Source organism: Hydra vulgaris, chromosome 08 (assembly GCF_038396675.1).
Source record: "Hydra vulgaris chromosome 08, alternate assembly HydraT2T_AEP".
In the NCBI taxonomy this organism is placed as follows: domain Eukaryota; kingdom Metazoa; phylum Cnidaria; class Hydrozoa; order Anthoathecata; family Hydridae; genus Hydra; species Hydra vulgaris.
In genome coordinates, this window is record NC_088927.1 from 68862062 (window position 1) to 68876618 (window position 14557).

Genomic DNA, 14557 nt, shown 5'->3' on the forward strand with positions numbered 1-14557 from the left:
GTAAAAGGATGAGTCTTAATTAAATTATGAGTAACAACGGAATGAATTTTAGTTAATTATGGTTTACTGAACTATACTAAAAATATGGAATAACAGATTTGGTCTTGTTATAGATACTGTTATAGATACTGTTAAAGATTCTATGGAAGTCACAAGACCCTAATTTTTGAGATGAAATACAAGATTTCATGACCTGAGAGTAGCGGGCTTTGGCGTTAAACAAAACTTTTTTACAATAGTTTTTAGCAGTCTTGAGTCTTCAATTGGGCTGTTAAAAATCGTGAATAAATTGCATATCAAAACTATCAATTGCTGTTAAATTTTTTTTAAATATTTTTTTTCTCTTTTATCAAATTTGGTAGCTAAAAATTGCAACTACCCTAAAAAGAAGAATACATGTTGTATAAAAATTTAATATCAAAATTTTTTCGAAATTTTCTTTTTTTAATTATTAAATTTTTCTAGTTTATTTTATTAAAATTTTATATCAATATTTTTTTGGTATTGTTTTAGTATTGTCCAAGTAGATAAGTTTAGCTTTTTGCTGTGAATTATTAAAATGCTTTAAAAGTTAAAAGATGCAAACTGTTGTGGTCAGTGTTTCTAAAAAATTAATTTAAACACTGATAAACAAGGCGTGCAACCGCATGCACTTCCTGAGAAAGTTTGACATATGACATATGTATTGTGACATAACTATATGCAACACATGTTGTGATGTATCATACTTTTGTCAGGTCAGGTTATCCTGTTACTGGTACCATGTAACCCAGTACAACCTGCCTCATGTCCTGCTGCCTTGTACAATACACTTTTTAGGCAAAGGCTAGGAAAAGCCAACTCTGACTTAACACACCCCCTGCCTTGGTGCTCTTGGTTGAGTAAAGGCTAGAATGTCTCAATATAAATACTCATCTTGGGCAGATGTTAAACACATCAAGCTACTGTCTTGTCAAATGCCTCCAAGACAAAGACTTAAAGGGTGAACATTTTATTTGTTGAACAGCTTCACACCCCTTCTTCATCTATTAGGCTGGTGTAGATGTATTTAAAATACATTGTTTCCAGTTTAGGTGAATGCTGGATCTTGACTGAAAGCATGATTTTTGCTTGTGTTATTTGTATGACTGGGCAATTCATTCTATTTTCTCCTAATGAGTTTACAGCTATAAAAACTCAGTTTTATGATTGAGGCCAGCTCTCAGGCAGGTTTTCTGAACTCTTGTAGCTCTCAGAGAGGCTGATTCCATCAACCGCTGTAAAATTTCAGAGTACTAATAGTGCCATGCTGTGCATTAATGTCTTCCCTGTTTGTACTTTTGGTGTGCCTTATCGAGGCCACATATGGAGCCCTTTTTTATGACATAAGGTTTATTAATAGTATTGAGGCAATTGCTTGGACTATTAAATAGTGTACTGAGTACTATCTGTGCTTTGAGTCGAACTCTTTAACTAATCCAAAAATAAAAAAGGACCAAAAATTATACAACACTAAAAACCATTGTCGTCAACAAGTTCTCAAAATCTATCATTAATATATATCATATCACTAATATTTGTGGTCTTTGAAGTATATTTTCTTCTGTTGATTCTTATTTCTTGCAAAGTTCACCAAATCTACTTGCTCTTTGTGAGACTAATTTGAGTTCGTTGTCTCATCTTCTGATCTTAATGTTGATGCTTATCTTACTTTAATTCATAAAGGCTCGAATAGTCACATGCTTAGCCTGAGCATCAACATTTTCAAGAATTCAACTATTTGTCAGGAAACTAGGTTTGAATCCACAGACTATTCTTTTATGTGCTTTGTTTAGCACCACTTCACTCTATTGCCTTTCTCTTTGTTCAATATCACTCTTTATCTCAAGGCTGCACTTTTTTTGATTTTATTTTTGATTAAATTGACTAAGCCCTTTCTCTTTATCCTTCAACCAATATTGTTGTTGTTGGTGACTTAAATGCTCATCACACTGAATGGCTTGGCTCTAATGTCAGTGACTCTGCAAATGTTAAGGCCCACTACTTTTGCCTTTCTCAATCTCTAACGCAATTTATCAACTTTCCAACTTGCATTCCAGACAATCCAAATCATTTACCTTCCCTAGTTGAGTAAGGAAGGTAAATGATTGAATTGTCTGGAAAAGTTTTGTCTCAATTATAATCCTAATCAATGCTCAATTTTTCCAAATTTGCTCTTAGGTGCTTCTGATCACTATTTGATCTCTCTAAAACTACTACCTCATTTTTCTTCATGAGAATCTGTCTATCATCGTACCTCTTGCAACTACCTTAAAGCTGTCTGGGACCCTTTCCCAAATTTTCTGAGACTTCTAGAGAATCTTTAACAGTGTCTATAATAAGGGCATAATAAGTTATTTCATCCCAGTAATAAGTTATTCCACCTCAATTGTATGGTTCAGATTTTGTTACTTTACTTTAAAATGATGCTGAATTGTTTGCTAAAAACTTTTCATCAATCTCTGACTCGTCTAGCTCATCCCATTAATCTTCTTACTATCATAAGCAAAGTTTTTGAGTCTTTAATTAACAAACACTTGATCTCTAATCTTGAATCTAAGAACTTTCTGATCATCTATATAGATTTTTATCTTCTCATTCTAGTTCTGATTTGTTAATGGTAATAATCGATAGGTTTTATCATGCATTAGATAGATGCGGAGAGATTAATGCCATCTCTCTCAACATTTCTAAAGCCTTTGATAAAGTTTGGCATGTGATTTTCTCCATAAACTCTCTTCTTACAGTGTACATATAACATCTTTAAGATTATTCAATCCTTCCTTACCAATGTCCTCAATGGACAGCACTCTTCTTCATATACTGTAATTTGTAACCTATAACATTAGCTCCTCAAGGTTCGATCCTTAGCCCTATACTTTTTTTAATTTATATTAATGATCTCCCAGAAATTCTCACATCTAAGGTTAAGCACCTTTTATGTCACATATTGTGTTTTTTCATGAAAAAAATGCCTACATACTAGGGTGGCTCTTAAAACAATATTTTCGAAAAAAACCTGTTCCTACCCCTTTTGTTCTATATAATACTAAAACACTAGGTTTAAAATTTTTTTGAACAAAAAATTATTTTAGGGGTAGCTCAAGACCCTTAAAAATTTGACTTATTTTGAAAATAAAAGTTATTCTAAAGTATGTCAACCTGGTTCTCAAAAGAAGCGAAATTATATAAAAACTTTAAAAATAATAATCAATTTACAAATAAAAGCATGTTTAAAAAAACTATTTTTTTAAAACTTGAAAATAATGATTTTTTTTATTTTCAGCTCAAAAACAATAGTTTTTATGCATTTATTTAAGAAAGTTATTTTCAATAGTTTATTTCAATAAAAATATAAGTAAAGGGGTAGGAACAGGTTTTTTTCAAAAATGTTGTTTTAAGAGCCACCTACTACATACAGCAATATTTCCACCAAATTTCCTTATGGCAGTAGCAGGCATTAGGGGTTTATTTTCCTTATTTTTTATTAAATTATTTTTCTAGAATAACCCCTGACATAGTTGGACCTGCTCTTGCAGCCAACCTCCAACCATTATTGCATCGTCCTAATTTTGCTTTTTTTTCTCTTTTCTATAAATACTATAATGGCGCTGCTCTAAAGATCTAATTTCTCTTGTGCCATCTACTAAAATTCCTTCTTGTGTTACTCGTCATTCAGTTAAGTCTCATCCTTTTACTGTGACTGTTCCTAAGTGCTTCAAACATTCTTATTCATCTAGTTTGTTTCCTTGAACATCAGTTCTTCAGTTCTGGAATTTGCTTCCTTCATCTTATTTACCTGATTCATATAATTTGCAATCTTTTAAGTTGTCTGTTAATCATTATCTTGCTCTATAAACTTCATCTTCTCTCTTCCAATAACTACCAACTCTACTAGTGGTTGTTTGCAGTCTTGTTGGAAGTGAATATGTTTTAAAAAAAATTGCAACATGATTACTTTTGTTTCTACATGGTTTCTATTGATATTTTTCTAAAAGTTTTGTTCTAGTTCACAACCTCATGTTAATAACATGAAGTGACATAACACATATGCAACAACAATGACTAATGTTTTCTACATATTATCTATCGATATTTTTCTAAAAATTTTGTTTTAGCTCACAACCTCATGTTAATGGTCTTGATCATATGGATGAATACAACTCATATAGCAAAAATGATTCTTTTACCACTGCATCGCTTACAACACCTCTTTCTTCTATAAATACTGTGGCTACTGTTCTAACGCAGTCTACAGTATCAGATATTCGACCTTCAAGTCCAGGTAACAAGAGTATATCAAGTCCAGATCAAAGTTTTGTGAGGCCTGCTCGATACCAAACAGAAAGTTTGAAATACCCAGAAAGAGGTTAGTTTTTTTGCAAGGGCTGTGTGCATAGTTATTTTATTTTTTAAATTTTATTGTTCATTCCCGTTTTATTTTTTTGTAAAGGCATAAACACAAGTAATCCACATTGGAGAAAAAATAATAGCTTAAATGATGTTGAGAACTTTTCTGAAACAGTTGTTTCAACAAATTCTTTGCATAATTCTTTATCAACTAATGCTATTGAACAGTTGATGAGCAGTGTAGCAAATGCTAGCCTCTCATTTTCTTCTCGCCAAAATTCAAGTACATCGCTATCATCGAGTCTTTTACAACAACCAAATGATATTTTTCATTCCCACCATAAAATGGAGGAGCAACAAGTACAACCAACTTTAGACTTTAATATGAAAGCTAGTAGCTTATTTGGAACTTTAATGAATCAGAATCCTGTTCTTTCTCAAAAAGCTATTCCTGCTGAGATGCAGGAAGTATGTCTTCAGCCAGTGCATGGTGTTGCTCCGCTTGGTCCAGTTTTATTAACTCAGGAGCGTATTTACCAATTAAAATCTCTAGATGCGTCCTACCATCATCTTCCTCAAAAACAAGATAGTGAGAAAATGAGGTAAAATTTTTTAATAAAATGGATTTTTTTTAGTTGCTTATACTTGTTTTTTGTTTATGCATATTTGAGATTCATATAAGTCAAATACCTGTATATCAGTTAATTGCAGCTGATAAAAGAGCAAATGCATTAGTGGTGTGGTGATAAAGCACTCACTTCATAAGCGAGAAGTTTCGAGTTCAATCCCCGCCACGTCTCTGGTAGTATTGGGCTTAACTTATTTTTCCGCGCCGCGGCTATACTTGTCAATATTGATGTTTCAGAGTTATAGAGTTAAGAGAGGGATGTAACCACAATTAAAATAGCCTCCTTGCCTGTAGTGGCCTTTCTAGCCTTAGGGACGTGAATTAACATTCAAAAAGTACCAAAACAGTCTGTTACCACTGTAAGCATGTAATCTTAGTGATAAGTATCAAAAATTAAATGTTATTAATAATGTTATGAACAAACTAAACTAGTATATTAAGCGTGGTTATTGTCAGCATAATATTTATACGATTTGGAAACAATATTGATATTTAAAGCCTGTTGAATTGCATTAGATTTGATATGCTGTAAATATGCCTCTGACAAAACAACCATTTTAGACAAACCTGTTAAACCACAATTTTTTAGAGTATATATTCTGTCTTCTCATAAAAACAAACATTTACTATTACATAGATCAATTAGTTTATAAATATCTACTAAAGATAATGCCTTGAACTAGTTCATCTTTATCATATAAGTCATGTGCTTTAATGCACCTATACAAATGGAGCAGACTTCCATCTGAAGGATAGATTTTTTTCAAAAGGGTTATTTAATTTTTTATCTTTTTTTAATTTACTTAAAGTAGGCTAAATAAGACTAGATATTTTGATAGTTGGTAGATATTTTGCAATTGCTATTAGCAATACAATTTTTATCGCTAATAGTGAATCAAAACGGCAAATCCATTACCTTTATCAAATGGAAATAATTTTATATTGGTTTAGAAATCTCAAAATAAAAATCTTTTTTCAACATCGTGTTTTGCAATAATCAATATCCTTTTCCTATATTCGATCATTTGATTTTAAACTGTTATTTGTATATTTAGGTTTTTTATGCATCTTTCTAAAATATCCATTGATTTTTATTTACATTTTGGAATTCTTGATATATTTATAGTAAAACTTCTTACTTTTCCCCGTGTAAAACTTTTAACATTTTGTGTAGTGGGTTAGCTCCTGCTTATTTTTATTAAAAGAAAAAATTTCTTATAAAATTTAGAAAGAAATTTTAATCCTCATTTTTCATATCACAAATCACAAGCAAAATAAACTGTTAAAACAAAGCTTGATACGTTGTCGAAATTGGTATCGTGTTCAGTTTTAATTTAGGTAATCTAGGGCTGAAAAACCATTCACTTGTGAAATCCTCAAGTGAAAGTGTGAAGGTACTTTAAGACCACCACTTGAAAGTATTTGAATATTTGGACAAATAATGTTATTGGTTATATCTGTAACAAGCATTTTCATAAATTTTTTTGCTACTGTTGTTGTAACCTTTTTTATTTCAGCCGAGACAGTTAATTCAGGTATCCAATTTAATTTTAAATCTAATGTTATCATTAACTCACAATTTGTTGTGTTATAATTGCTGATTAATCTCTTTTCCTTATCAGTCGAAATAAAGAAAATCTTTATCTTAAAGGTTCGCAAATATCTTTCTTCATTAAACTCATCATAAATAAATGCTTAGGAACGCAGAGTTTTGAGGAGAGCAGATAATGTTATTTTGATAGTAGAAGATTTCTGCTAAAATTCAATCATCACACCTAGTTGCATTACCAAGTTTATTTAGATAAAGATTATAAATTTGAAGCAGTCAATTATTATTGAAAATATGTGGAAAATAAAAAAAAAGAAACAAGAGAGAGGAAAGGAAAAACTTGCTCTGAAAAACGATTTGAAAGCTAGCAATTCTTTAAAACTTCTCAAATGTAACAATCATGACTTTTAGAAACCTCTAAAATATAACATACACACCAGTATAGGAGTATTCAATTAGTTTAATACTTTTTTATTTTATTTTGAAGATTTACTTAGTGTAAAATAATTATCCAGCATAAAATTATTATTTTTTAATTTTTTTTTAACTATTATGCATACTTAAAAAGGTATGCAGTCAATTAGGCTTAAAACTAGCAGGGTACAACAACATTTTTGAAATGCTGTATTTTAGTCAATATGGAGCAAATAAAATTAAGGCATATCTAAAAAGGAGTGTACGTGGTAAAAACAAATAAGGTGATAGCACTAGTTCAACAAATATTAAAAAAAAAAATTCAATGGTAGTACATTTAATTATTAAATTAATTAAATATAAAGTTCTATTAACCATGGGGATGACATAAACTTAAGTTTTTGAAACCGAAAAAACTTGCAAGTAACTTAAAGAAATAGCTTGCAATAAACTTATGAATCTTTAAATTTTATCATCAATAAAAACATCCAACTTCTCACAATAAATGTTAAAGTCATCTAAACCTCAATCAATTAGGATATAAATGTTAGAGTCATCTGAACCTCCATCAATTAGGATATTAAAGCCAGCTATGTAAATCGGAGTTGTTTTTGATATTTATAAATAATATGCTCTGATAAGTTATTTAATATCAAAATTTTTTCTTTTTAGTAAAATCCTTTTATTTCACAACAATGCCCTGTTGTAGTAAAATCAAAGCTAACACGTTCACTTATTGCAAAATGTGTCAGTCTTTCCATACTACTTTTCTGAAGGATTAGAAGTTAAGGTTCCATGCTAAACATATTTGTAGACCGGACAAATTTTAGCAACTTTACAAGACTATTTGACCATAATACAGGTTTTCATATTTTTAATTGTCTTGTGAAGTTTTCATTATGTTTTTAAAGTTACAAAGAAGTGTCTTATAAACAATTTTCAAGAACACATTAGTTTAGCCATTTTTTTGAATTCATACAGCTTGAAAATTAAAAACTTAATGAAGGGAAAATGGTAGCTTGATTTGGATCGCACATTTGTATAAGGGCTACAAACATTAACGATTCTCTAAAATAACAGCTTGATTTGGATCACGCATATATTTGTATAGGGGGGCTGCAAACAATTCTCTTTTGATTATTAATGAAAGCAAACCAATATCATCTTAAAACTTTGAAAGATATTTTAATTTACTTTATATTTCTGTACAAAATACTTTCAGACAACTTTTTGCTCATCATTTGGTTAGGGACTTACAGCAGTGTTGATAAGACTAGACATTTTAATCATTTGGTTTGATTCTAACTTGTGAAATGTTTCTTTTTCAAGAGTCTTTTCAGTTATTCATATATTGTAATATGTTTTAAAAGATGTCTTGTTTACTAAGGTATGACAACTGTCTCAAATTTTTTTGAAACTACATATTGCATAAAATTGCCTGGTTTACTATGTAATTATAATTAATAAAAACAATTTGATGTCGGCTTGTTACTGTTGTTATGCTAGTAGTAACATTCTGATGTCGGCTTGTTAATGTTGTTATGCTAATATATCAAAAGCTTTATGTTATTTTATTAGTAGCATATGAGATTGAGGTTGAGTAGCATATGAGATTGCAAGTTCAAATGTTTTTACAATAGTTTCAACAGAATTTTTATTGATAACAAATTTATCAACCTATTTATTTTATAAGTATTTATAAGTTCAACAAATTCGTTCAAATGTTCTGCTTTGTGGAAAAAAAAAAGTCTTTATATGCATTTGACTTGACAACAAATTGTTCTTTTTTGTGAAAGTGCTTTTATTATGTATTTGACTCCACAACAAAATGCTCTGCTTTGTAGAAGTGTCTTTATTCATTTCAATCTGCAGTGAAATAATTCATAGTAAAAACTATAATTATTTGTTCTTAAAAGAAGCAATGGTACACCTTTTATGGAAGAACTTGTATAATTGAAACTTGGCTCTCTGTAAATAATCTATCAACTATATTAAAGTTATATTTATTTATGTTTGCTTTAAGATCATAAAATCGTTGTGTAACATCTTTTATATTGAATGCAGAAGACTAGTCAGGTTGTAGTTTTGTTGTTTCTGAATGAGATCTTAAGGTATTTCTCGGATATGTAGAGAGCTTAGGAATTAAACATGTTTACACATTTAAACACAAATCTTTTTTTCCTATTTTTTAATATATTAGACGGTACTTTTTACACAATGTATTGTTTATCTCTGACGGGTTGTCACTTTTTTTCTTGTGTTTAAGGAAGATAAAACGTTTTTTCTTGAGAACTTTTATTATTTGTTTCCGTTGCAATTCATCACAGTATTTACTGCCCATGTATTTATTACAAATTTAATTGAACACTTAAAAGCATAAACACTCAAACACTAAAGACTTAAATAATTAGTTCAGCAAGACCTTTAACGTTTCACAAAATTAAAATTCAGGAATTCAAAACGTTGAGGTAAAAGTTGCTACTATTAAGTAATAGCAACTCGTACCCCAACGTAAGTTACCCCAAAGTAATTTTACAATATATGCAATAATTTTACTTAAATTTAAATCTTTTTATTAATTTGTCCTTAAAATTTATTAAGTTTAAATCTTCATTAAAGTTTAGTTTAAAAATAATTTGTTAATACTTTAAAGTTTTTTTTAGACCTTACATCTCGAGAAGTGCAGTGCCAATAGCAAACTATCATCTACATCAAGCTCCTCCAAATATCGACTCCATTGAATTTTTTCAGAGATTATCAACAGAGACATTGTTTTTTATATTTTATTATCAAGAAGTAAGCTTTCTTTTTTTCATGTTAGCATTTTTTATTATCTATTTTTAGCCTACTTTTAATTCGCTATTAGGGTACTCGAGCTCAGTATTTGGCTGCAAAAGCTTTGAAAAAACAATCGTGGCGTTTTCATACTAAATATATGATGTGGTTTCAGCGACACGAGGAACCAAAGAGAATTACGGATGAGTTTGAAGAGGTTTCTATTTTTTCTCAATTCCTCTTTTTACCTTTTTTTAATTATAATTACTAAGGACAAATTGATTTCTTGAATAGGGAACTTATATATTCTTTGATTATGAAAAATGGAGTCAGCGCAAAAGAGATGGATTTACATTTGAATATCGATATCTAGAAGATAAAGACCTTCCTTAATGTTAAAACCTTTCATTTGCAAGAAGGTTTCGGACCGACACAGCCTTAATTAAGAATTCGGTTTTAGATCGACGAGTTTTTTTGGAACAAGTCGGTTTTGATAACAGGACACAGAATTCCGCCTTGAAAATAGAACGTTGATTTTATATTTTTTACCGTCTTGGGGGTTTGGTAAATAAGAATTATTTTTGGGAGATGAATTTTTTGGATAGATTGTTTTTCTCAATAACAAATAGTTTATGGCCATCCTTATGGTTTACCTAGGTTATTTCTTATGATACCCCTTTATACTACTAAGAAAGTATTCTTTTGTTTCGAATCAACGAATTAAGACCAATGCGGTTAAAAAATTATATGACGTCATGTTTGTTACCATTGTAAATATGAAGTATAAATACAAATTTGTTGTTTATATTTTGTCTAATTTGTCTCGAACTTTTTTATATTTTGTCTTCTATGTCATGTATAATTATTTTTTTTATATATATCTTTGGCCCTAACAAGGCTGCAAGCAACCACTAATTAGAGTTGGAAGTTACTGGGAGAGAGAAGATGAAGTTTGTAGAGCAAGATAACGAATGACAGACGACTTAAAGGATTGCAAATTATATAAGTCAGGAAAGCAAGATGAAAAATGCGAATTTCAAAGAACTGATGTTCGAGGAAAAAAACTAGAATAACTAATTTTTGGAGCACTTAAGAACAGTCACAGAAAAAAGACTTAATTGAATGACGAGTAACTCGAGTATGAATTTTAGTAGATGGTACAAAAGACGCTAGCTCTTTGGAGCAGTGCCCATTATAGTATTTGTAGAAAAGAGAAAGAGAAGAAAGAGATAATGGTTGGAGGTTGGTTGCAAGAGCAGATCTAACTGTTTACAATGCGTTTTTGCACCTTGTCTAAAAAAAAAAGGCATCATTAGAAGATCCGCTTCAGATATGGCAACAGTATTCCATACAAAGACGGATTTGAGATTTATAAAGATAGAAAATAGAATCCGGAGTAAGAAAGTGTCGAGTTCGATTAAGAGATTTAACCTTAGCAAATGCTAATTTTGCAATGGATTTGATATACGTTTTCCAAGAAAGATCGGAAGTAAGAGTTAATCCTAGAAGATGAAGGGTAGATGACTCATCGAGTACATCAATATAGGAAGATCTAAATTATTGCGACAACTATTGGCTGAAAAAATTGAGTTTTATCTGAATTAAAGTTCACCAGCCACTGTGAGCCCCATGCTGTAGCAGACGTCAGATTCTTTTCAAGCTCAAATGCCCCCTCCAAGCAATCAGAGAGTGTTGGTTTCTTATCATGACAAGAATAAATAGTAGTGTTATCAGTGAACAATGCCACCTTAGATGTGAGAATATCTGGAAGATCGTTAATGTAAATTAAAAAGAGTATAGGGCCTTGGATTGAATCTTGAGGAACCACTTAAGTTACAGGATATGAAGAAGGGGTGCGCGGCTGGTCAACTGTTTACCCCTTAATTCTTTGCCTAGGAGGCCTTCTACAAGACACTAGCCAGATGCGTTTAACATCTGCTTAAGATGAGTATTTTTATCGAGACACCATCTTTAACTTTTACTCAACCAAGAACCAAAAGGCAGAGGGTGTTTTAAGTCGGAGTTGACTTCTCTTAGCCTTTTCCTAAAAAAACATATCCTACAAGATAGCAGGGCATGAAACAGGTTGTACTAGGTTACATGTTACCAGTAGCAGGATAACCTGACCTGACAGGAGGTTGACTTGAGGTTTATGTTTTATACTAAAAATAATAAAGACCAGAAGATGATCTGCAATCATGCGATACATAATTTTATCATTTTCAAACAGGGGGTTATTTACCATTAACTTACGGCGTTTATCGTTGTTTTTTATCTCAGTTTGTTTGCCATTATAAAATATTCACAGCTATCATATTTGTAAAGTATACAAATGGCCTAGGAATAAGAAAGCATAATTGACTTATCGCCGCTTTGATAGTATCGCCTGTTAGATAAATGGTCGTGCAGTTATACAATAACACGAGAAACTAAAGTGAACATATATGGGTTTTAGGTTTCATAAAAAGATAATCTCAAAATATTCATGGGAGTTGATTACGCGTGGCTAGACGAATTAAATATTTTTTTTGTAATTAAAAACTTTTTTTGGAATTCACCAAAATATTTTAACAAAATTACCACCGCACAGTGGTTCAGAAATGTCACTTTTGAGGCAAATATCATATCTTTGCCAATTTTGAAGCTAAAATTTTTGTTGAATGTTTATTGTATACCTTGCTCAACAACAACTATTGTTGTAATGTTAGTTGTTCTACCTTTCAACAACATACCGATAATACGAAACTATGGACAAATGAAATAACGAATAATAAACATGTGATACGTATTTCATACTTTCAACAATCTATTAACTATAAATAGTCATATTGGACAGAGAAGAAGACCAGGTTACAATGATTGGGGATTTTTATATATCATTGTAACCTATGGATATATGTATAGCACATTTTAAATGTGCTATATATATGCATACGTTACAATGGTTTAAAGATAAATATAGCGCGTTTTAAATGGTACCCTATGCCTGCTGGAGTGCACAAGGTGATTGTCCATTCACACCAGGTTGTAAGAGACAAGCCAGAAGAAGCATAGGAAAATAGAAACAAAGATGTTAAAATTTTTGAGAACATTTTATAAGAAATTTTTAAAAGTTAACATCTTAGATAAGCTTTATAAAATTTAATTAAAATGAAACATCTGGTATAGTATGGAAACTTATCCTCTTTCTTATAATAATTTACAATATTTCTAGGGGTTATATATACCCTTGTTATTCAAGTAATATAAAAAACCGTTTAAAAAAACAAACAAATAATAAAACTTCAATGCAATGTGTTCTTGCGTCTTAAAAAAGAAAAATAAGATTTCCAAAACGACGATGTGACGTAATCACCGTGGTCTTCATTCAAACCGCCTTCACCCGGAGAACACTGGTGAAACTGTATTTCCAAAGACTCTCTCACTTTTCTCTTAAAATAGTCTTCCTCTACTTTAACAGTGTTGTTATTATTCCAGCCAAAGGCACCATGGCAATTTCTGGAATGCCCCGCTACGGCCGAATTTTTCCATTTTCCCTCAAAAGTATGTTTTTAATGTTGGCAAATGCGAGTTGAAACCTTGAGTTTTGTTTCACCTACATAGAGCTTTTTTATATTACTTGAATAACGAGGGTATATATAACCCCTAGAAATATTGTAAATTATTATAAGAAAGAGGATAAGTTTACATACTATACCAGATGTTTCATTTTAATTAAATTTTACAAGAAAGTATTCTAAAAAAATTACAAATGAAGATGTATCGTTTGTTGAATGTTTGTTGAAATGTTGAAAATTGAAATTGATTTGTCTAAGGCTTTTGATACCGTCAATCATCAAATCCTATTAAAAACCTAACCTAAACTAATATCACATGGTATTAAAGATAAAACTTTATTGTGGTTTGAAAGTTATCTTACTAACTGTAAACAGTTTGTTTACAATAAAGATTTTATATCTCATCTATTAATGGATATAACATGTGGTGTTCCACAAGGATCCATACTTGGTCCACTCATTTTTTTAATATACATAAACGATCTTTCTAAAGCATCAAACTTAACAACAATAAATTTTGCAGATGACACAAATTTGTTTTTGTCTCATAGAGATATTAATATGTTTTTTACTAATATGACAAATTAATTTAAAAAAAAACTCTAATTGGTTTAAACAAAATAGATAGTCTCTAAATATAGAAAAAACTAAATGGACATTTTTTTATCCACCTTTAAAAAAGCAGAAACTGCCTCATGTCACCTTTTAATTGATCATGTAAAAAGAAAAAGAGCAAAAGTTACTAAGTTTCTTGGAATATATATTCTCGGAATATATATTCTCGGAATATATATTCTCGGAATATATATTCTCGGAATATATATTCTCGGAATATATATTCTCGGAATATATATTCTCGGAATATATATTCTCGGAATATATATTCTCGGAATATATATTCTCGGAATATATATTCTCGGAATATATATTCTCGGAATATATATTCTCGGAATATATATTCTCGGAATATATATTCTCGGAATATATATTCTCGGAATATATATTCTCGGAATATATATTCTCGGAATATATATTCTCGGAATATATATTCTCGGAATATATATTCTCGGAATATATATTCTCGGAATATATATTCTCGGAATATATATTCTCGGAATATATATTCTCGGAATATATATTCTCGGAATATATATTGATGAAAATCTTGGAGAAATTATATTGATGATACCTCCGATAAAATTGCTAAATGCATCGGAATTCTCTATAAAGCAAGAAATATATTAAGTAAACACCAGTTAACACAAT

At 30.4% G+C, this 14557-nt stretch overlaps 1 protein-coding gene across 3 annotated transcripts in view; it reads left to right on the forward strand.

Moving 5' to 3' along the window:
- The window catches only part of LOC100215888 (CCR4-NOT transcription complex subunit 3), a 74558-nt gene extending 64019 nt beyond the window's left edge, over nt 1–10539 (forward strand). For all 3 annotated transcript variants that reach the window (XM_065804252.1, XM_065804253.1, XM_065804254.1), the window contains 5 exons: nt 4137–4387; nt 4472–4970; nt 9623–9755; nt 9826–9951; nt 10029–10539. In XM_065804252.1, coding sequence (XP_065660324.1) covers nt 4137–4387; nt 4472–4970; nt 9623–9755; nt 9826–9951; nt 10029–10127 — 1108 coding nt within the window. In that variant the 3' untranslated portion in view covers nt 10128–10539. The remainder of the gene's footprint in view (nt 1–4136; nt 4388–4471; nt 4971–9622; nt 9756–9825; nt 9952–10028) is intronic.
- The last annotated feature ends 4018 nt before the right edge of the window (nt 10540–14557 follow it).